The following is a 23078-nucleotide window of genomic DNA, read 5'->3' as shown; positions in this document are numbered from 1 at the left end:
TCCGAATTCCAGGAAACTGGGGAATACAGATACCAATTCGCAGTACTTCATAGGGAACAGAGATGGAGAGAAGGGAGAAGCGCTTAGTCTAACTCTGATTCGCCGTGTAGACTGGGGAGCCATACTTATTATCCCCTGCCGTAGAGGGGAGGCAGAACATTACGAAGACAAATAAGAGAGGCATCTCTTTACTAATACTCTGCGGAATATTTCCGGTGAAAAGGTCAAAGTTTTGATCGAGTTTGATAACAGACGAATCTATCCACGCGTGCTGTCAGATCATCGTTCAGTCCGTGGTTTCATCGACTTCGCTATGTCCGCGTGCTTTGTTTTATTCACATTAGCGTTTCTCGCTGCCACTTTGGATTGTGGAAATAGTACGAGAATATTGGATGTATTTCCGATGGCATCGATAGTGTACCACAAACTGACGTTGGAATTGAGTAAACGAGACCATGAGCTCATCGTTCTGACGACACATGCGGTCAATGATTCGACCTTGACGAACTATAGGAAAATAGACCTTCATCTTCTTTACGAGGAAGGATTGATTTCATTGACATGTTTGAGCATTATGAAGCTTTGTTGTACTTTACGTATCAATGAAGTACGTATTCCGTAATCCGGAGTTTAGAAAACTGGCCGCACCGAACAGTGGTGAAAACTTTAGCTTGATATTGTTGGAAACTTTTGGATTCTCTGCGTTCCTGTCTCTTGCAGAACGATTCAAGGCTCCCGATGATTGGTAAGAAATCGATTTTCATTTCAAAAAGTTTCGGACGTTTTGTGGATTCTTTTGTACTGTGAAATTAAATTCGTTGCATAACATTTGCTTAAGGAAACGCCAGTGCGGGTTTACAAATGGGTGTTCAATACGACTTCGGCAATCCCGTTCTGCCTTCTCATCCACCGATGGAAGCGTTTCGGTGATTTTATCAAAGCTCGGAGACACATTTACTACTAAAGGAAAGAACTTTTGACAAAACACCAGACAGTCGACGAAAAGTATCTCGAGATCGAGATAATGCATCTTGGTGAAATCCATGAAAATATCAAATTTGCACTTCAGATTCGTAATCAGCGACTCAAAAAACTTCCGAGTGCCGACTTTTAATCGAATTGAATTCGTTTTCGATATTTTGCCAGAGATTTTGGATTCCGTCCCCACTGTGCGACACGACGGCCAACAATCCTTGGTATCAGTGTCAGGACATGGATATCGTTGTGTTTTTTTTCTGCCATATTTGTCATTACTCTCATGTCGTCGTTGGTTATTCTATACAAGTCTCTGATTTACTGTTTAAACGCGTTAACCCGAAACTTTACAAGATCAGTCGGCAAGGAGAAGAAAGGAAATTGATTCTTTCCTCTTTCTAAACAGTTTGTTTCTAATTGACCATCTTTTCACAGTTCTTATACACGTAAGATCATGAATTGAAGTTGTATTACATAAGATTTAAAATAAGATTGGATTATTACCCAATTAGATTTTGTTTTCAGATTGTGTAATATTAGGATACCGACATATGATTTAATGCGAACTTTGGACTCACAAGAACACTGCAACTACCAAGGCAACTCAATCTCTCTCACTTGTTACGCATCACACAGAAACAGTCGTGATTGGGCATGATTATACGCAAACGCACAACACGAGTTCGTGAAAGAACCGAGTGCACTTTTTGGGTATAGTTATAACATGCACTGTACAGCAGTGCTGAGATTAGGCTGCCGGTATTTTGTTGCTCCGATTGCAGGTCAGTTTGCAGCTGTAAGTCTACAAATATGCCACTCCACCTCATCGTGCTTGTATTGACGTTAATCGCGAGTGATTTGCATTGTGGAAATGGCGCGAGGATATTGGGTGTATTCCCGATGCCATCGATCAGCCATCAGGTAATATTCCGCAAACTGACTTTGGAATTGAATAAAAGAGGCCACGAGCTCGTCGTGTTAACGCCAGATCCGGTCAACGATACGACCTTGAAGAACTACAAGGAAATAGACCTTCATTTTCTCTACGATAGCCTTGATTTGGGAAATCATGTAGATATACGAGGAAAGATTGATTTCGTTGACATGTTCAAGCATTATGAAGCTTTGTCGTGCTTTCATACCAATGAAGTATTCAATCATCCGGAGTTTCGAAAATTGTATGCGCCGAACAGCGGTGAAAACTTTGACTTGATATTGTTAGAGACTTTTGTGTATCCTGCATTCCTGTCTCTTGCAGAACGATTCAAAGCTCCGATAATCGGTAAGTAACCGAATTGCAATACCGAAAGTTTTGGACAATTTACCAATTCCTTTGTACTACGAAATAAAATGATTAGCACAACATTCGCTCAAGGGATCGCCAGTGCCGGCTTACAACTGAGTGTTCAATACGACATCGGCAATCCCATTCTGCCTTCTCATCCGTCGAATTGGAACAAAGATATGAGAGATTTTGGAGCCTGGGTACCATGGGAGCGGTTGGATAACTTTATCAAAGCTTGGAGACACATTTACTACTACAGAACAGAATTTTTGCCGAAACACCAGGCAATCGCGGAAAAGCACATGGGAATCGAGATCCCGCATCTCGGTGACATCCATAAAAATATCAGTCTGATTTTCGTTAATCAACAGGGTCCAATTTCTTTCGCTAGACCGAACCTTCCAAACATCATTGAAATTGGAGGTTTTCACGTGTCAGAATCGATCAAGCCGTTATCAGTGGTACGATGTTTAAGCCTGGGCGAGCTGTTTATTATTTCACGAAGCATTTTTTAACTGCATCTTTTGAGATACGTCATGTCCAAAATTGCACTTCGAATGAAAATTTTTCAATTAATATCTTACGGCGGTATAATTCTCTTCTCATCGTTTTCAGGACCTGCAAAAAATTCTCGATAACGCTACCCAGGGTTTTATTTACATGAGTCTTGGATCAAACGTAAAGAGTAACATGCTAAAGGAGGAAACACGCAATGAATTCATAGCTGCGTTTTCTGAACTACCCTACAAAGTGATTTGGAAGTTCGAGGATGAAGTACTTCCGAAAAAACCAGATAACGTAATCGCAATGAAGTGGGTTCCTCAACAAGCTATCCTAGGTACCTATCTACAAGCCGAGCTGCGAGTGAGGCGGTTTATAAGTTGTAACTCATACGCAAACAAATATCATAATTTACGAAGCATAACCTGGACGATGTATTAAAAAGTAAAGTCGGTATTTAATTTTTTCCGATATTAGCTCACCCCAACCTGAAGGTGTTCATCTATCAGGGTGGACTTCAGAGTACAGAGGAAGCCGTTTCACACGCCGTTCCTCTGATCGGTTTGCCAGTTTTCGGTGACCAAGATATGAATGTCGACAAAATGGTATCCCTTGGGGTCGCTAAGAAGCTCGAGATCACTGCTGTCAAAAGGGACGATCTACTGGAAGCAATTCGTACCATCGCCCTGGACAAAGGGTAAAATCATTGTTACAAGCCATACTCATTTAGAACACATCGTTCATCACGATTCTCTGTACAAATGTTACAATCAATACTACTCACTATGTATTTTCGCCTTCTTCGTGTTTCAGGTACAAGCAGCGGATGTTGACTTTACGATCGCTGTTGATCGAAAAACTACGCGATTCGCTCGAGAACGCAATTTGGTGGACGGAACACGTTATACGTCACAGAGGCGCTCCGCATCTGCATTCCTCGACGTCCGATGAGCCTTGGTATCAGCGCCAGGACATGGACATCGTCGCGTTTATATCTGCAATATTTGTCATCACTCTCATATCGTCATTGGTTATTCTATACAAGTCTCTGATTTACTGTCTAAACTCATTAACCCGAAACTTTACAAGATCAGTCGGCAAAGACAAGAATGGAAATTGATTCTTTTCTCTTTCTCAACAATTTGTTTCTAATTGACCATCTTTTCACAGATTTTTATGAACGTAAGATCATGAATTGAAGTTGTATTAAATAAGATTTAAGAAACGGCTACAGTGTAACGGGGAGTAGATTATTACCCAATTAGAGTTAGTTTTCAGATTGCGTAATATTAGCGTACCGAAATATGATGTTATGCGAATCTTGGACTCATAAAAACGCTGCAAATATTGAAGCAACTCAATCTCTCTGACTTATTACGGATCGCACAGAAGCACATGCGTGATTACGCATGATTATACGCAACGCTCAACACAAGTTTGCAGAAGAACCGGGTGTACTCTATGGGTATAGTTATAAATACGCACAGTAGTGTAGCATGGTAAGATTACGTCAGCGGCATTTTGTGCCTCTGATCGCAGCTCAGTTTGGGACTGTAACTCTACGAATATGTCACGCTACTTCATCGTGGTTGCATTGGCGTTAATCACGAGTGCGTTGCATTGTGGAAATGGTGCGAGGATATTGGGTGTATTCCCAATGGCATCGATCAGCCATCAGGTAGTATTCCGCAAACTGACTTTGGAATTGAATAAACGAGGCCACGAGCTCGTCGTTCTGACGACAGATCCAGTCAACGATTCGACCTTGAAGAACTACAAGGAAATAGACCTTCATTTTCTCTACGATAGCCTTAAATTTGGAAACCTAATAGACTTACGAGGAAAGATTGATTTCGTTGACATGTTCAAGCATTATGAAGCTTTGTCATGCTTTCATACCAATGAAGTATTCAATCATCCGGAGTTTCGAAAATTGTATGCGCCGAACAGCGGTGAAAACTTTGACTTGATATTGTTAGAGACTTTTGTGTATCCTGCATTCCTGTCTCTTGCAGAACGATTCAAAGCTCCGATAATCGGTAAGTAACCGAATTGCAATACCGAAAGTTTTGGACAATTTACCAATTCCTTTGTACTACGAAATAAAATGATTAGCACAACATTCGCTCAAGGGATCGCCAGTGCCGGCTTACAACTGAGTGTTCAATACGACATCGGCAATCCCATTCTGCCTTCTCATCCGTCGAATTGGAACAAAGATATGAGAGATTTTGGAGCCTGGGTACCATGGGAGCGGTTGGATAACTTTATCAAAGCTTGGAGACACATTTACTACTACAGAACAGAATTTTTGCCGAAACACCAGGCAATCGCGGAAAAGCACATGGGAATCGAGATCCCGCATCTCGGTGACATCCATAAAAATATCAGTTTGATTTTCGTTAATCAACAGGGTCCAATTTCTTTCGCTAGACCGAACCTTCCAAACATCATTGAAATTGGAGGTTTTCACGTGTCAGCATCGATCAAGCCGTTATCAATGGTACGATGTTTAAGCCTGGGCGAGCTGTTTATTATTTCACGAAGCATTTTCTAACTGCATCTTTTGAGATACGTCATGTCCAAAATTGCACTTCGAATGAAAATTTTTCAATTAATATCTTACGGCGGTATAATTCTCTTCTCATCGTTTTCAGGACCTGCAAAAAATTCTCGATAACGCTACCCAGGGTTTTATTTACATGAGTCTTGGATCAAACGCAAAAAGTAACATGCTACAGGAGGAAACACGCAATGAATTCATAGCTGCGTTTTCTGAACTACCCTACAACGTGATTTGGAAGTTCGAGGATGAAGTACTTCCAAAAAAACCAGATAACGTAATCGCAATGAAGTGGGTTCCTCAACAAGCTATCCTAGGTACCTATCTACAAGCCGAGCTGCGAGCGAGGCGGTTTATAAGTTGTAACTCATACGCAAACAAATATCATAATTTACGAAGCATAATCTGGACGATGTATTAAAAAGTAAAGTCGGTATTTAATTTTTTCCGATATTAGCTCACCCCAACCTGAAGGTGTTCATCTATCAGGGTGGACTCCAGAGTACAGAGGAAGCCGTTTCACACGCCGTTCCTCTGATCGGTTTGCCTGTTTTCGGTGACCAAGATATGAATGTCGACAAAATGGTATCCCTTGGTGTCGCTAAGAAGCTCGAGATCACTGCTGTCAAAAGGGACGATCTACTGGAAGCAATTCGTACCATCGCCCTGGACAAAGGGTAAAATCGTTGTTACAAGCTATACTCATTTAGAACACATCGTGCACCATTCTCTGTACAAATTTTACAATCAATACTACTCACTATGTATTTTCGTCTTCTTCGTGTTTCAGGTACAAACAGCGGATGTTGAATCTACGATTGCTGTTGAACGACAAGACACGCGATTCGCTCGAGAACGCAATTTGGTGGACGGAACACGTTATACGACACAGAGGCGCTCCGCATCTGCACTCCTCGACGGCCGACGAACCGTGGTATCAGCGCCAGGACATGGACATTGTTGCTTTCATTTCTGTCGTATCTGTAATAGTTCTAATATCAGTCTCAATCGTTTCATACAAATCGATAATTTTTTTCCTCAATGCGTTGTCGAGTTTGGGCGGGTCGGCCGGCAACAAAAAGAAAAGAAACTAGGTATTTTTAACCGTACACACATAACCCAAGTTGATTTGGTTTTGTCCCATATCCAATTTTTTCAAATCATAGTCGTTGCAATCGATGTCAAAACTTACGCATAACCTTTGTTCTCATGTTGTTGAAGCACATCTGCCAACCCAATAACGTCAGTTTTCAATCTTCGAATGTTTTTTCTGTCACTCGGCTATTCTCTTGTTGTTTTTTTTTTCTCATAACGGTTGTTATCGAATTTCAAAACCGTCTGATAACGCCTAATTTCATCCAGGGTTACGTTTAATTACTTGTTACAAGAGTCTCATTATTGTGAAATATGAAAGTTGCAACAAATGGTATTGTTCATGTTGCAACGTAACTGATTCATTTCTTTTAGTACAAAAATGTATATATGCTAAGTTATTGTGGGAGAGAGGGATCAGACACCTACCTAATTGAATATTAAAAATCAAAGTATTACTTTGGTATAGATATCTTGATGAAAGCGATTGATTTCATCAATTTTCCTAATCATTTCCATGGTATATAATTTTACTCTTGATAACGCGGGCTTGAAATCGACATAGAACATTGATTCTTCGTTTTGCGAATGATTGACAATATATCAGTACTGCCAGCTCTAAATTGATTAAATTAGCAGTGGTCAAATCGTGTTTCAAATTCAAGGACTGAGAGATAACTTCAGGTTTCACCTGCCGTACCGAAGAGCGGGAAAAAAAAAGAATTGCATAAGCGCGGGCAACATCGGTCGGTTAAGAAGAAGTCATCACAGCTTTGCAGACGCGGCGCCACAAGATGGTACATTCGATCTGAAAATAACTGCTAGAGCGCGATTCTAACTACGGTGTATCCTGAGGTCAAAGCGGCGACGAATTTTTCCGAGGACACGTGTTTTTGCATCGTGTACGGACCGTTTGGCTCTTGGCTCCTAAGAAAGGCGAAATTTGTGCACGGTTGAACGTTGTTTCGTGTACGTTTTGTTAGTAATTTATGTTAATACAACATTTCAAACAATGCCGCGTTCCGTTGTTAACAATTTTGATGAAGATTACGAACCCAAAGCAGGTAAGCAGCAGTTCAAATTTTAGTGTAAATTTCGTTCTTATCACAACTGCCAACCCTCTAACGACCGTTACGATTTCAAATCTGTCTGCACGATAAAATTGCCATTCTTTAATCTCCCTCGCATTTTGATACCTCGGAAATCGTCTGAACCACGTTCTCCTACATCTGGAATCGTGTATCGATGCAAACATAACTGAAATAATTTTTATCGAATCACATAGTCTTACTCAACCTAATTTCGCGACCCTATGCTACTCACCGACGAACTTAATCGTCCCCCTTCTTTCCCCCCTGTCTTTTTGCTGTTCACAGAACTCGGTAACAAACGCTTTTCGTTCTTATCGCCCTTATCTATTCTTAGTTCTGAATCTTGGAAGCTCGAAAATCCGCGAGAGCTTGTTCCAGAAATTTGCCGACAGTTAATGGCAAATCACCACCTATCTTTAGAGAGAACATTTTTATCTATGATAATGAACATACTTTGGCACCTTTTGCTTGTTTCCTCTTTTTTTTCTTATAGCGATCAACAGTGACCACACAATTACTATTAATTTTCAGTCTCTAAGGCTCCCAGAACACGAGCAGCAGTTGCAGCATCCGTTTCGGATTCTCCATTGCGCCGAAGTACTCGAATCCGCCATGGTTCTGTTAATCCTGATGGCTCATCGCCAGAAAGTGTAGAAGAAACGGCAACATTAGTAAAAAGAACTACTCGTAGACGCGCGATTGCTGTCCCAGAACCAACGAGAAACTTGAGATCACGCAGAAACTCAGCTTCCTCAAGTATAAGTGAAAATCCAGAACTAGAATCGGCGCCTGGAACACCAAGAGCTAACGCACGCTCTACTAGGTACAACCTTCAACAAGACTCGTCGCCTGACTCACCAAAACCTACAGCTAGAACTAGGTATATTAATTTCAAGAAAATTTGTCCGATTAAAGTTCTCAAGTTGAAGCAGAATACATTTTTCTGCTTGCAGAAAAAAGTAGAATGTACTAATGCAATTTTATGTTACAATAACCTCAATCGACAAACAGTGTGACACGTTCTTGCTTATTTATGATTTATCGGAGTTCCTTAAAAGTTTCCTAACTTTTAATGTGTTTCATAGGCGATCTATCAGAGCTGTGTCAGAGTCACAGTCACCACCATCGGTCGGTCGCGTTACACGCCGAACCAGAGCAAGCTCAATTGAGTCGAATATTGAGCATGCAACAAAAGGTGCAACAGCGTTAATGCAACACGCTACATCTGTGCTGAGTACACCTTCGAAGCGACGACGAACACAAGTATCAGTTGTTCCATCTGAACCAGTTCTTAATGAAGAAATCAATGAAGATAAAACTGATTCTAAGACAGAAAATGAGTGGATGATAAACGAGGACACAAAAATTGAGAGCAGTCTTGGTATTTATTTCTTTCTATCTGTAATTTATTATGATTGCAATAGTAGCGGGCCAGTTTATTATATTCCTGTTCGCATTTCTTTTGTTAGAGAAAACGAGTACGGAACCATCAACTGCTGATGGTGGTGGTACCAGAAAATCGTCAGAGTCGTCTCCCTCAGTAACATCACCGTGTAACAAATCTGTAAATGAGGAAACTAAGGAATCTGAGTACCAGCTTGGATCACCTTGTCAAACTGAAACTGCTGAATCTTCGCCAACTAATAAGGTAGAAATCTCAATCAAGTCATTACAGAGCTCATCTTCGCAGAAAAAGAAACATCATTCATTAGACACACCGAAGGAACTGGGACGGAAAATAGAAAATTTATTGAATAAATCAACAGAAGAGCACGAACAGAGTCCTGGCAATAAGGAGAACCAGAAGTTGAACGTTTCCCCTGAAAAAGTCAAGAAAAATTTAGGGTTCACCGTATCAAATGTAAATATTATTAGAGAATCAAAATCAGTTGGTTCCGCATTGTTTGTACGTAACTCTGATGAAAGAAAATTGAATACGTCGTTAGATGAGCGGGTCCTGTCTAAATCATGGCATGATACTTCTATACTGAAGTCCATAGCAGTTGAAGATGGCAAATCTGTAAATGTGGTTGCGAACACTTCGAGTTCAACTTCTGACGAAAAAACTCAAAAAGAGACTTCTGGCGTTAAATTTTCAAACACAACTCAGAACAATTCAGTGTTACATGAAGAAGGTAATCAACTTTCTACCAAAGATCGAGTAGTTCATAGTGAAGATGCTGAATTCATGAATGTAACGACCAGTTGTAAAAGACTTGACGAAACAGCTGGTGAGAATGAAATTCTGGAAGAATTTTCCCTGTACGATTCCAATGACAGCAATCACTCCCTTGACCTAAACAAAGATGGTCTTAACTTTACGGCCAAAAACCATATTCCTGATGTAGACTCTGAAACTAACGACGAAGTTTTTGAAAAACCAATTATGCCGAGTCGTAGGTCTAGAAAAAGTGGCAGTGATATTGTTGAGAAAAAACAGCGGGATACGCAAACAAAGAGATTCTGTTTAAACTTGGAACGAATTGATAATGTTGTCAAGTTTACAACAAAGACCTCGTCCAAAATATCGGCAGATGAAAATGATGACAGCTTGTTGACTCCTCAGTCACAGGTGAAACAAGGTAAAAGGAGACAGTCTTTAGATAAGAAAAATACCAGTGATGAAGAAACAGACAAAACCAATACATCTCCTTCCAAAAATGATCGTCCACTTAATTCTAACATTAAAACTCATGGCGATATAAATTCCAAAAATCATGCTAATGAAGATGAATATCTTGATGAAAAAGAATGCAGAGAAATGAAGAAGCAGGTGGTACGTGAAAATTCGCCCGCAAAACGGCACTCAAAACAGCTTGAATTAGTGACACGTGAGAAAGATCAGCTTTCAGGACACAATTGTCAAAATGTAGTTTCTGACAGTGATGCTAGCATTGGAATTGCTGATTTGTTCCAAGACATATCTGCTGATGAGTGGAATAAGAAGGGGAAGAAAGATATTTCAAAAGCAAGTCCAACCAAAAGTAATCTGACTCCCACAATGAAAAAAGTGTCTGATACTTTAGCAGCATGTGAATCAAAGAATAAAAGTGATTCTGAAGAGGATCTAGTTCTTGTAATGGATAACTCAGGGGGCAAGAATTCAAATAATAAAGATTATTCTAAACACAATGAAGCTTCAGATTCTGATGAAACAGTTATAGTGGACAAAAGTGCCTATCGTGGAAAAGCTGATAAAAAGAGGAGATCTGCGAGTCAAAAAATCGCAGAAAAGTTAGAGAATGAAGATGTGGACATGGATGAAATGGAAGAAGCAACACAGACTGAAAAATCGCTAGGCCAATCTCTGAATCCGAACGCATCGATGGACTGTGGAATCAGCGATCAAGCCAAGGAAGAAAGCAATAGGAAATCAGTAGCAACATCTCAGGAAGAAGACGTGGAGATGCAAGAAATCCTGAGTGATGCAGAAACAATACCTATAAGTATAGCAGCTGAAGAAGAGATTGGAGGTGAACAAGAACCATTATCGCCACGAAAGTCTCAGACAGATAAGAAACGGAAGTCAAAATCAAAAACACCAAAAAAATCTATCGACGTTTACAAATTTAATGAAAGTTCAAAAGATGAGAAGAGCGATAAAGCATCTGATGAAGACTCTGGCGAAGATGTAAAAAAAAATGTCGAAAGTTGGGACAAGTCATCTCCCATGACACAAACACCTGGTATGTCGAGGGGCCATTTGAACAGAAACTACTCCATCGTAGCTGTTGTAGATTCTGATTCTCGCTCCGACAATCTTGATGATTCAGAAGAGGCAAGTTCGGACGAAAACCTTCCATTAACTGGTTCTCTGTTCAACATTGAGTCCAGTGAAGACGAAGCTATTTCTAATCAAGATAAAGGTGATTTCAATAATACAATCGACCCAGATGTGGCTAAGGAGTTGAATCTTGCCGGAGATGACGATGTTGAGTACTCTGATGATAATGTTGCTGCTGATGAATGTCGTGCGTCGGAATCAGAGCAATCGGATGAAGATGACGATGGATCTGACCTAGAAGACTTTGTTGTCGCTGATGATGCAGTAGAATCATCTGAAGCTTCTGAAGACGAAGTCACAGAAGAAGAAAGTGCGACTGTTAAAAGCAAATACAGGAGAATCTTGAAAAAATCTTCATCCGAAGATGAAGCGGAAAATCAAGAAGAGGGAGAGAATGAAAAAGAGGGGAAGAAGGCAGAAGAGGAGGAGAATGAAAAAGATTACGTCGAAGACATCGACAACCAAACTGAAACAGAAAGAACAGATAAGAAATCAAAGCGAAAATCGGATCGTTCAACTCCCGTGTACCGTCGTCAAGTCAGAAGTGAAGAGCTGATCACAAAATCCCCAGAAATCAGCGACGGGCCAGAGAGGTTAAATTTCTCCCTAAACAGGAATGAAACTTCATCTGGTAAAAAGATAAGGAAAAACACAGTTGTACTAGACTTGGGCAAAGTTGAACGTACGGCATCGCCACGTGTGGAGGAACTTGAGAAAAGCGTTCCCAAGAAGAAACACTCTAGAGTAGAATTGTGGTCAAATAATACAATAGATCTGTGTACACCAGATCAAAACTCTTCATCTGAAGTTAATGATCAAAACAGAAGTCAATCTTCTAGTTTAGATAATTCGGTTGGTAAAAAGTCTGCAAAGAAACTTAAGCAAAAAAATTTGGTAGAAGAGTTAGCAATTTCTACACCTTATACAATCAACGTGATGGAAGAAGGAAACAAATTGGGAACACCAGAAACTAAAACACCTAAGAGTGGAAAGAAAATCTCTAAAGAGAAGAGCCCGAAATCGAACAACAAAAATCAGAGAGATTCAATACAGATTATAAGAGAATCTGAAGTCCTCAAGGCCAAGGTTTCAGACTTGAATCTAAGCGTAAAAACTCCCAACTCTGAGAGTCCGATAACGAAATTTTTGATGAAAGAAAAACTGAACGAGAGTTTGCCACTGTTGGAATTAAATAAAAAGGTGAAAAAACTTTACGATAAAGAAGGGTTGAGTAAAATGAAAGAAGAGGAGCTCGTAGATAATAATGCATCAGAAATAGATGAAGATAAAAATGAAGATGATGCTGAGGAGTTTAACATTGAAGACAACGATATGAACGATGAGGTCCAAGAAGCAGGTAATGAATTGAACGGTAATCATGAAGACGATAAAAGAGACGATGAAACAGATGAAGAATCCGACAAACGTGAGTCGAATAGAAACGAAGATGGGGAAAGTGATAATGAAGATGAGGATGAAGAGGAGGAAGATTCTAACGACGACGAAGTTTTTGAAAATGAGAAAAATAAGTCGATTACAGAAATAACAGAACAGCCAGAGACTAAAATGTTGGAAAAAAGGCGAAAATCCAAAAGTAAGAAGTTTGAACCAGAACCAGAAGATAGTATAATTAGTCAAAATGAAAGTAGTATCACTTCAAATAGAAAAGCACAAAACAAAGCATCAACAACAAGCACGATGAATGGAGCTGAAAATTTCACAGAAGATCCCAGTGAGGATGAAGAGAATGCAACGAAAAAACGTAAATCTTTGAAAGAATCCACAGCCAGAAAGAAACGTGCAAGATTAGAATCCAGTGGAACACCTCAAACCCCACAATTAACGAAGAAAATGAGATTATTATCAAACACAGGTAAATCACAGCAAGAGGATTCTGATTCTGATGAGGGACCTGACAGCATAGGATTTCGCGAAGCTCGTACTGAGGCACTTCAAGCAATGAAAAATGTTGCGACTAGTTTGAAGGCGGCGAAAGAGGCGAAGAAGAAGAAGAAACAAGATCAGCTCGAAAGAGTGAGACAGGAACGAGAAGTCAAGGTTGGCAAAAAATCAGCTTCCAAAGAACCAGCAATAGGTAGACTCAAGAGGCTACCTGACGATCTACTCAACAACTTGTCTGACCTACCTCAGAGGCCTCAAAAGAGAAAGAAACTCTCAAAGAAGACGGAACAGATAATGCCTTCCAGGCAAATGTTTGCTCCAGGCGAACCACTTAAATCATCAATACGTATAGAAAGTCATTCTTCTCCACTTAGCACTGCCGGTGGAACGACACAGTTCAGCGTAGTCAATTTACAGAAGGTCAAAAAACATCCGCCAAAAGCACCAAGCGTTGCTTCATTCCGAGAGCAGATGCTGGCTCGTAATCCCAGACAACCAGTTTCCGCCTTTTTTATGTACCAAGCAAAACAAAAAGCCTCAGGCAAGCATCTGTTGTCTCAAAAATAGGTGTTAAGTATCTTTGAGAGATTACGACACTTCTATTGAATTTCTTTAGCTTTTTACAAGCTGTATACCAATTCCAACTGGCGTTTTCTTTGTAATAGTACTTTTTGAATATTTTCGCGATACACATGTTTTTCATCGATTGAAATTTTATACGCATGTACGTCATTACCCGTTATTGTTCAATTATATTATTATTAAACAATGTTAAAACTGAAATGAGGCAACAGTCTCTTTCATTTAAGTTCCAAATATTTAGTTCCGTGGATAAATTTGCTTTTCTTCTTATGATAGTCGTGTTCGTTCTAACAACCGATTCACTGTGATACATAGTATGTACTGAGCCTGAACCATTCATGCGTTTATTCATTTTCATCCTTGGTTCAAAATGATTTTGCAGGTAATTTGCTCGTCAAATCTACTATCTATTAAGAAAGTAAACCATCCTGTGGGATTGTTGTCACGACATTCATTTTTATTATAATATAGCCACGAACTAGGCCTATCATATGTTGCTCATTGGGACAAGTAATACTGAGTAATAAAATGTTTTTAAACTATTTGAAATAAAATATATTATAATTTCAAATTCTACCCTTTTTACAATGAGTGAGATACATCCCTGTCTACAAATCCTACATAATGTATCATTACTAAAGACAAAATGTTTGATCGAAAATGGACCCAGTTGTTTATTTTTACCGTTATCGAACAATATGAATAATAATATTTTTCATACACTTATATCACGTAACATATGCCCACAGAGTAAATAAAAAAAATATTTTTAAAACATTTATAAAAAAGAGAAGAAATCTTTCAAAATATCCTTTTCACGCTTAACTTAAGTTAACCGAAATCACTTTACAATGGCATTAAAATTAGTCATCTCTTGAAAGCTTATAATCACGTGAAAGCTAATTACGTTATCTTCTGAGGTACAGAGAAAAATACGTAGGTAAGTTTTTTTTACCTAGCGCTTTGCTGTTTAGCCAGAGATTTTTCTGTGAAACTTCACTCACTTACGACGTCCAGTCATCGGTAATAATCAAAGAAAATTTATCTCGTTATCGCAATCGCTTCAAACTCTGTAAGAACGTATCGCAGTTCACGAATGTACACGCATACATACGCACGTACGTAGGTTATAAAAATCAGGTTTTTGTGATATTCTAAAAATAAAAATGAGTGGTAATAACGGCAAACCACGTTACGGCTAACCCCTTTGCATTTTTGGCGAAAATTTTCGCGATTTTGAAAAGTGCTGGAATAAATTCTTTCATGCACTATTCCAACGTAATTTTGCGAGAGAAATCGATTGGGCGCAGTCCCAATACGCTGCGATCAACGCATCAAAAGTTACAGCCGAAAAACGAAAACCTGTGTTTTCGACATTTTTCAGCAGGTGCTTTTTCACTCGCCATTTCTCTCCTGTTGGTCCTACGCTCTTTTCGCTGCGTTTTCTGAGTTCCTGGGTGTCCAATTGATCAGAAAACGGTCGTTTGAATCAAATCTGAGACCAAAAATTTCTCGGCCAAAAAAAAGCAAGGCTTTTGCATTTTTGGCGAAAATTTTCGCGATTTTGAAAAGTGCTGGAATAAATTCTTTCATGCACTATTCCGATGTAATTTTGCGAGAGAAATCGATTGGGCGCAGTCCCAATACGCTACGATGAACGCATCAAAAGTTACAGCCGAAAAACGAAAACCTGTGTTTTCGACATTTTTCAGCAGGTGCTTTTTCGCTCGCCATTTCTCTCCTGTTGGTCCTACGTTCTTTTCGCTGCGTTTTCTGAGTTCCTGGGTGTCCAATTGATCAGAAAACGGTCGTTTGAATCAAATCTAAGACCAAAAATTTTTCGGCCAAAAAAAAAGCAAGGCTAACCCCTTTGCATTTTTGGCGAAAATTTTCGCGATCTTGAATAGTGCTGGAATAAATTCTTTCATGCACTATTACGACGTAATTTTGCGAGAGAAATCGATTGGGCGCAGTCCCAATACGCTGCGATGAACGCATCAAAAGTTACAGCCGAAAAACGAAAACCTGAGTTTTCGACATTTTTCAGCAGGTGCTTTTTCGCTCGCCATTTCTCTCCTGTTGGTCCTACGTTCTTTTCGCTGCGTTTTCTGAGTTCCTGGGTGTCCAATTGATCAGAAAACGGTCGTTTGAATCAAATCTAAGACCAAAAATTTTTCGGCCAAAAAAAAAGCAAGGCTAACCCCTTTGTATTTTTGGCGAAAATTGTCGCGATCTTGAAAAGTGCTGGAATAAATTCTTTCATGCACTATTCCGACGTAATTCTGCGAGAGAAATCGATTGGGCGCAGTCCCAATACGCTGCGATCAACGCATCAAAAGTTACAGCCGAATAACGAAAACCTGTGTTTTCGACATTTTTCAGCAGGTGCTTTTTCGCTCGCCATTTCTCTCCTGTTGGTCCCACTCTCTTTTCGCTGCGTTTTCTGAGTTCCTGGGTGTCCGATCGATCAGAAAACGGTCGTTTGAATCAAATCTAAGACCAAAAATTTTTCGGCCAAAAAAAAAGCAAGCCTAACCCCTTTGTATTTTTGGCGAAAATTTTTGCGATCTTGAAAAGTGCTGGAATAAATTCTTTCATGCACTATTCCGACGTAATTTTGCGAGAGAAATCGATTGGGCGCAGTCCCAATACGCTGCGATCAACGCATCAAAAGTTACAGCCGAAAAACGAAAACCCGTGTTTTCGACATTTTTCAGCAGGTGCTTTTTCGCTCGCCATTTCTCTCCTGTTGGTCCCACGCTCTTTTCGCTGCGTTTTCTGAGTTCCTGGGTGTCCGATCGATCAGAAAACGGTCGTTTGAATCAAATCTAAGACCAAAAATTTTTCGGCCAAAAAAAAAGCAAGGCTAACCCCTTTGTATTTTTGGCGAAAATTTTCGCGATCTTGAAAAGTGCTGGAATAAATTCTTTCATGCACTATTCCGACGTAATTTTGCGAGAGAAATCGATTGGGCGCAGTCCCCATACGCTGCGATCAACGCATCAAAAGTAACAGCCGAAAAACGAAAACCTGTGTTTTCGACATTTTTCAGCAGGTGCTTTTTCGCTCGCCATTTCTCTCCTGTTGGTCCTACGCTCTTTCCGCTGCGTTTTCTGAGTTCCTGGGTGTCCAATTGATCAGAAAACGGTCGTTTGAATCAAATCTAAGACCAGAAATTTTTCGGCCAAAAAAAAAGCAAGGCTAACCCCTTTGCATTTTTGGCGAAAATTTTCGCGATTTTGAAAAGTGCTGGAATGAATTCTTTCATGCACTATTCCGACGTAATTTTGCGAGAGAAATCGATTGGGCGCAGTCCCAATACGCTGCGATGAACGCATCAAAAGTTACAGCCGAAAAACGAAAACCTGAGTTTTCGACATTTCTCAGCAGGTGCTTTTTCGCTCGCCATTTCTCTCCTGTTGGTCCTACGTTCTTTTCGCTGCGTTTTCTGAGTTCCTGGGTGTCCAATTGATCAGAAAACGGTCGTTTGAATCAAATCTAAGACCAAAAATTTTTCGGCCAAAAAAAAAGCAAGGCTTTTACCCTTTGTATTTTTGGCGAAAATTTTCGCGATCTTGAAAAGTGCTGGAATAAATTCTTTCATGCACTATTCCGACGTAATTTTGCGAGAGAAATCGATTGGGCGCAGTCCCGATACGCTGCGATCAACGCATCAAAAGTTACAGCCGAAAAACGAAAACCTGTGTTTTCGACATTTTTCAGCAGGTGCTTTTTCGCTCGACATTTCTCTCCTGTTGGTCCTACGTTCTTTTTGCTGCGTTTTCTGAGTTCCTGGGTGTCCAATTGATCAGAAAACGGTCGTTTGAATCAAATCTAAGACCAAAAATTTTTCAGCCAAAAAAAAAGCAAGGCTAACCCCTTTGTATTTTTGGCGAAAATTGTCGCGATCTTGAAAAGTGCTGGAATAAATTCTTTCATGCACTATTCCGACGTAATTTTGCGAGAGAAATCGATTGGGCGCAGTCCCGATACGCTGCGATCAACGCATCAAAAGTTACAGCCGAAAAACGAAAACCTGTGTTTTCGACATTTTTCAGCAGGTGCTTTTTCGCTCGCCATTTCTCTCCTGTTGGTCCTACGTTCTTTTTGCTGCGTTTTCTGAGTTCCTGGGTGTCCAATTGATCAGAAAACGGTCGTTTGAATCAAATCTAAGACCAAAAATTTTTCGGCCAAAAAAAAAGCAAGGCTAACCCCTTTGTATTTTTGGCGAAAATTGTCGCGATCTTGAAAAGTGCTGGAATAAATTCTTTCATGCACTATTCCGACGTAATTTTGCGAGAGAAATCGATTGGGCGCAGTCCCGATACGCTGCGATCAACGCATCAAAAGTTACAGCCGAAAAACGAAAACCTGTGTTTTCGACATTTTTCAGCAGGTGCTTTTTCGCTCGCCATTTCTCTCCTGTTGGTCCTACGTTCTTTTTGCTGCGTTTTCTGAGTTCCTGGGTGTCCAATTGATCAGAAAACGGTCGTTTGAATCAAATCTAAGACCAAAAATTTTTCGGCCAAAAAAAAAGCAAGGCTAACCCCTTTGTATTTTTGGCGAAAATTTTCGCGATCTTGAAAAGTGCTGGAATAAATTCTTCCATGCACTATTTCGACGTAATTTTGCGAGAGAAATCGATTGGGTGCAGTCCCAATACGCTGCGATCAACGCATCAAAAGTTACAGCCGAAAAACGAAAACCTGAGTTTTCGACATTTTTCAGCAGGTGCTTTTTCGCTCGCCATTTCTCTCCTGTTGGTCCTACGTTCTTTTCGCTGCGTTTTCTGAGTTCCTGGGTGTCCAATTGATCAGAAAACGGTCGTTTGAATCAAATCTAAGACCAAAAATTTTTCGGCCAAAAAAAAAGCAAGCCTAACCCCTTTGCATTTTTGGCGAAAATTTTCGCGATTTTGAAAAGTGCTGGAATAAATTCTTTCATGCACTATCCCGACGTAATTTTGCGAGAGAAATCGATTGGGCGCAGTCCCAAAACGCTGCGATGAACGCATCAAAAGTTACAGCCGAAAAACGAAAACCTGTGTTTTAGACATTTTTCAGCAGGTGCTTTTTCGCTCGCCATTTCTCTCCTGTTGGTCCCACGCTCTTTTCGCTGCGTTTTCTGAGTTCCTGGGTGTCCGATCGATCAGAAAACGGTCGTTTGAATCAAATCTAAGACCAAAAATTTTTCGGCCAAAAAAAAAGCAAGGCTAACCCCTTTGTATTTTTGGCGAAAATTTTCGCGATCTTGAAAAGTGCTGGAATAAATTCTTTCATGCGCTATCCCGACGTAATTTTGCGAGAGAAATCGATTGGGCGCAGTCCCGATACGCTGCGATCAACGCATCAAAAGTTACAGCCGAAAAACGAAAACCTGTGTTTTCGACATTTTTCAGCAGGTGCTTTTTCGCTCGCCATTTCTCTCCTGTTGGTCCTACGCTCTTTTCGCTGCGTTTTCCGAGTTCCTGGGTGTCCAATTGATCAGAAAACGGTCGTTTGAATCAAATTTTTTATTTTTTTTTCACTCCATTTATTTCATACAATCTGTCTTACATATTTAAGACAATAAGTATTTTCTTTATATACAAGCATTTAGATAACATGTTAAGCACTGCCCCATTGAGTAATGCTTCTTCAATTTTGTTATAATTAACAATTTTAACAATCAACACAAAATAGGTTTATGTACATAAAATATATAGAAGGTATAAAAAAAAAATATAACGTGAATACAATATGAAATGTTTATAACAGTTATTAAAATATCGGTTGGTACTTCTTCAGTCTTGAATTTGCTGAATGCGGAGTGGCCAGTGCTTGGGCCAGTTGGTTCGGATGATTAATGATCCTTTCTTTATAATTTCATCGCAGTATTTTAGCTTCCTCTTTGGCACTGTTTATCTTCAGGTCTTTCCTTATAAGTTCATCGGTTACAAACCACGGTGCATTAATAAGCCTCCTAAGTGTTTTATTTTGAAATCTCTCCATGATTTCAATATTTGACTTAGCCGCTGTGCCCCATAGCTGTATGCCGTAAGTCCAGACAGGTTTCAAAATACATTTATGTATTAAAACTTTGTTTGACGTTGATAGCTTTGAGTTTCTTCCTGTCAACCAGTAGAATTTTCGTAGTTTAGTGTCTAAGTATTTTCTTTTTATCCAGATATGGTCTATCCAAGTGCATACCTAAGTATTTCACCGATTCTGCTTGTGGAATTATAGTGTCGTCCAAATTGACTGGAGGACATGTTTCCTTTTTTAATGTAAAAGTCACTTGGGTAGATTTCAGCGTGTTTACATGCGTTCTCCAGTTTTTACGCCAGATTTCATACTTGTTGAGATACTTTTGAACTAGTGCCGATGCTCGTGATACAATTGGGCTTGTTGCCAACACCCCAGTATCGTCAGCAAACGTTCCAACTGTTACGCCTTGCATTGTAGGTAAATCTGCTGTGTAAAAAATGTACAGTTTTGGTCCTAAGACGCTTCCTTGTGGCACACCAGCTTTGATGTCGAATAGCTTCGTAACCTCTTCATTTAACTTTACACGAAATGTTCTATTTTCTAAGTAAGATTCGAGCAGCTGATATAGTTGACCTGGTAATTCATTTTTCATTTTACTAAGCAGTCCTTCATGCCGTACTTTGTCGAAAGCTTGTGCTACATCGAGAAATACTGCAGAACAGTATCTTTTTTTCTCGAAGGCATTCCGTATCGCTGAGACGATTCTATTTACTTTTCCGATTGTACCATGCTTGTTCCTAAATCCGAATTGATGGTCCGGAATTAGTTTTTCTTCTGATAGTACAGCCGATAACCTTTTAGATATTACTTTCTCGCATATCTTAGAGAGCACTGGTAACAAACTAATCGGGCGATAGGATGTTGTTTGCTCCGTAGGTTTACCTGGTTTATTTATAAGTATAATTTGGGCTACTTTCCATTGAGTTGGGAAATAGCGCAGACGAAAGGTGGCGTTTATTAGTATAGTTATTAGTCTTATTACTTTTGGAGGTAACTCTTTTATCATTTTCCCTGAAACAGCATCATACCCTGGTGACTTTTTAGAGTTTATACTCTTAATAATTCCTTTTATTTCTTTCACCGTCGCATTTGCAATTTTATAGTTATTGAATTTCGGTTTTTCCGATGCTAAGAGTAATAGGTCTTCTTCCTCTTCAGTTATTTCCCGCGGATAAGGTGTAAATACTGACTCTAGGTGTTCAGCAAATACATTTGCTTTATCAGCATCTCTTCTGGCCCAGCTTCCATCTTGTTTTTTTATAGGAGGAATATGCACTTGTGGACGATTTATTTTTTTTGTTGCCTTCCAGAGTGAATAGTCGGTTGATTGGGTGGGAGTTAAATTTACTAGATATTTTTCTATATTTTGATTTTTTTCGTCGTACAACATTTTTTTGAGTTCTTTCACTGCTTTGTTGAACCTTTTTTTATTGTTGTTCGTTCTATTATCTTGCCAGATTTTTCTTAATTTTCGTTTTTCTTCTAATTTATCTAGTATACTTTTACTAGTACTATCTTTTTTATTCTTGCATTATCTAGATCTACATTTGTTTTTAGTGGTATATTGCACGTAATTTCCTTTTCTAAATAACTTCGGTAGAGTTCCCAGTTGGTCATTTTATTATGCGGGATGAATTTATTTTCATTAAATACGATATCAGAATACATGTGTATGATTACTGGTGAGTGATCTGATGTCAGTTCAAAACATGATTCAGCTTTTATTAAATTGGGGTTAATACCTTTTAGCACTGCAAAATCTAATAGATCAGGTCGCTTTTTTTTGTCTGTGGGCCAGTACGTGGGTTCGCCAGTTGAATTTGTTGCCAGATTTTCCGTTGTGATCGTTTGGTAGAGCTGCCTGCCTTTTGGGTTGGGGCTTAATGAGTGTGAACCCCACCAAGAGTGTTTAGCGTTCCAATCTCCACCAGCTATAGATCTATTACCTAGTGTTTTGAAGAATTCACTAAATTGATCTTGACTTACCGAATGCCTCGGAGGACAATAAATTGCCGAGAGTGTCATGTATCCACTCTTGTCTTCTACCGTGATGCTTGTTGCTTGCAAGTAATCCTTTGCGTAGTGTTCACTTTCGTGGTGTTTTATGTTCTCTTTTATTATAATAGCAGTTCCACCATGTGCTTTGCCATCTGGGTGGTTGGTGGTATATATCTTGTATTTAGGTATATTTAAGTAGTTTCTTGTTGTAAAGTGTGTTTCAGAGATGAGAACTACATCTATTTTATTTATTTTCAAGAACTTTTTAAGTTCAGTTGTTCTTTGGGCTAAGCCGTTTGAGTTCCATAATACTATGTTGAGTTTAACAGCCATTATTTGTTTTCGAGCAATCTGAGAATAACATTCATCATTTTGTCAATTTTGTTCATTAGTGTATGAAATAAATTTTCGAGTTTAGCAATGGTATCCATTGGAGATTGGCTTTGGTTTTCGTTTTGTTCTGGTACACTATTTATGTTACCTGATATTGCTTGCGAATAGGAGACATTATTTCTCATTCGATTGTCTCTGAGTGATTCAGTGGTTTGCTGCATAGGTTGAAAAGGTTGAGGATTTCTCTTTTCTCTTAGTTTTGGATAGAATTTTTGTTACAGTTCTTTGTGAACACTGCAACCTCTGTAGCTCGCTGGATGGTTACCACCAGAGTTTGCACAGACGACATTTTCTGTTTTTTCTTTGATTGAGCAGTTGGAAGTCAAGTGGTTCCCTGCACATTTTACACAAACTGGCTGTTTGTAACAATAATTCTTAGTGTGTCCGAATGCTTGGCACTTGGTGCACTGCGGTATTATTCTCTTTTTTCTAGGTGGTTCGAAAGAAATTATAAGGTTAAGTAGTTTTTCAACCTTATAAATTTCTTTGTTGTTTTCATTGACCTCTAGATCAACGAAGAACAGCGGTAGTGGCTGTTTTGTTTTACTATTTTTAACATTGGTGATTCTAATGACTTTATGTCCAAGCTTTTCTATCTCTGTCTTTAGTTCTTCATTGTCAGCTGAAGGATGCATGTTCCGTAAAACCGTTTTGTATGGCTTATTGTATTTTGCTTGGTATGTATGAAATTCAGTATTTTTTGCTTTAAGTTCAGTTACGACTTTTTGGAACTCTTCTGGAGTGTTGATTTTGAGTTTAATAGCATCATTTGGTAGTACTTTTAGAGTGTACTGGTTTGGAGCTATTTTATCTAATAGTTCATACAATGGTTTGATATTTGTCACGCCATCTATATACAAGGTGGGAGGAGTTTGAACTTTTTCTC

At 39.4% G+C, this 23078-nt stretch overlaps 3 protein-coding genes across 5 annotated transcripts; all 3 read left to right on the top strand.

Annotated features, from left to right (window-relative positions):
* The first annotated feature begins 285 nt into the window (after positions 1 to 285).
* Positions 286 to 3990, top strand: LOC124304967 (UDP-glycosyltransferase UGT5-like). 3 transcript variants are annotated; one of them, XM_046763823.1, is made up of 7 exons: positions 286 to 745; positions 839 to 1421; positions 1501 to 2257; positions 2351 to 2721; positions 2876 to 3098; positions 3239 to 3458; positions 3575 to 3990. In XM_046763823.1, exons 3-7 carry the CDS (start codon positions 1786 to 1788, stop codon positions 3879 to 3881), a joined length of 1593 nt encoding a protein of 530 aa, XP_046619779.1. In that variant the 5' UTR covers positions 286 to 745; positions 839 to 1421; positions 1501 to 1785; the 3' UTR covers positions 3882 to 3990. The 3 variants fall into 3 exon arrangements, with proteins under 3 accessions (XP_046619779.1, XP_046619780.1, XP_046619778.1); XM_046763824.1 differs by having other exon boundaries at positions 1488 to 2257; XM_046763822.1 differs by lacking the exon at positions 286 to 745 and having other exon boundaries at positions 788 to 2257.
* A 118-nt stretch (positions 3991 to 4108) lies between these two features.
* Positions 4109 to 6899, top strand: LOC124304968 (UDP-glycosyltransferase UGT5-like). Its single transcript, XM_046763826.1, has 5 exons — positions 4109 to 4800; positions 4894 to 5264; positions 5419 to 5641; positions 5782 to 6001; positions 6115 to 6899. Exons 1-5 carry the CDS (start codon positions 4329 to 4331, stop codon positions 6416 to 6418), a joined length of 1590 nt encoding a protein of 529 aa, XP_046619782.1. The 5' UTR covers positions 4109 to 4328; the 3' UTR covers positions 6419 to 6899.
* Positions 6900 to 7276: 377 nt separating this feature from the next.
* On the top strand, positions 7277 to 14552 carry LOC124304962 (stress response protein NST1-like). Its single transcript, XM_046763798.1, has 4 exons — positions 7277 to 7480; positions 8039 to 8387; positions 8593 to 8888; positions 8977 to 14552. The coding sequence occupies exons 1-4, from the start codon at positions 7429 to 7431 to the stop codon at positions 13758 to 13760; spliced, it is 5481 nt and encodes a 1826-aa protein (XP_046619754.1). The 5' UTR covers positions 7277 to 7428; the 3' UTR covers positions 13761 to 14552.
* The last annotated feature ends 8526 nt before the right edge of the window (positions 14553 to 23078 follow it).

The sequence above is a fragment of the Neodiprion virginianus genome, chromosome 5, assembly GCF_021901495.1.
Source record: "Neodiprion virginianus isolate iyNeoVirg1 chromosome 5, iyNeoVirg1.1, whole genome shotgun sequence".
Taxonomy (NCBI): Eukaryota; Metazoa; Arthropoda; class Insecta; order Hymenoptera; family Diprionidae; genus Neodiprion; species Neodiprion virginianus.
This window is presented reverse-complemented; position numbering and strand designations above follow the sequence as displayed.

What these genes read in the sequence shown, in the direction of transcription:
- LOC124304967 (XM_046763823.1), top strand. Translation starts at nt 1,786, where the DNA reads ATGCCACTCCACCTCATCGTGCTTGTATTGACGTTAATCGCGAGTGAT. An exon ending in ATTCAAAGCTCCGATAATCG is followed by an intron (nt 2,258 to 2,350) that starts GTAAGTAACCGA and finishes CATTCGCTCAAG; the next exon opens with GGATCGCCAGTGCCGGCTTA. An exon ending in TCCTCAACAAGCTATCCTAG is followed by an intron (nt 3,099 to 3,238) that starts GTACCTATCTAC and finishes TTCCGATATTAG; the next exon opens with CTCACCCCAACCTGAAGGTG.
- LOC124304962 (XM_046763798.1), top strand. Translation starts at nt 7,429, where the DNA reads ATGCCGCGTTCCGTTGTTAACAATTTTGATGAAGATTACGAACCCAAA. An exon ending in AGATTACGAACCCAAAGCAG is followed by an intron (nt 7,481 to 8,038) that starts GTAAGCAGCAGT and finishes ATTAATTTTCAG; the next exon opens with TCTCTAAGGCTCCCAGAACA. An exon ending in AAACCTACAGCTAGAACTAG is followed by an intron (nt 8,388 to 8,592) that starts GTATATTAATTT and finishes TGTGTTTCATAG; the next exon opens with GCGATCTATCAGAGCTGTGT.
- LOC124304968 (XM_046763826.1), top strand. Translation starts at nt 4,329, where the DNA reads ATGTCACGCTACTTCATCGTGGTTGCATTGGCGTTAATCACGAGTGCG. An exon ending in ATTCAAAGCTCCGATAATCG is followed by an intron (nt 4,801 to 4,893) that starts GTAAGTAACCGA and finishes CATTCGCTCAAG; the next exon opens with GGATCGCCAGTGCCGGCTTA. An exon ending in ACCATCGCCCTGGACAAAGG is followed by an intron (nt 6,002 to 6,114) that starts GTAAAATCGTTG and finishes TTCGTGTTTCAG; the next exon opens with GTACAAACAGCGGATGTTGA.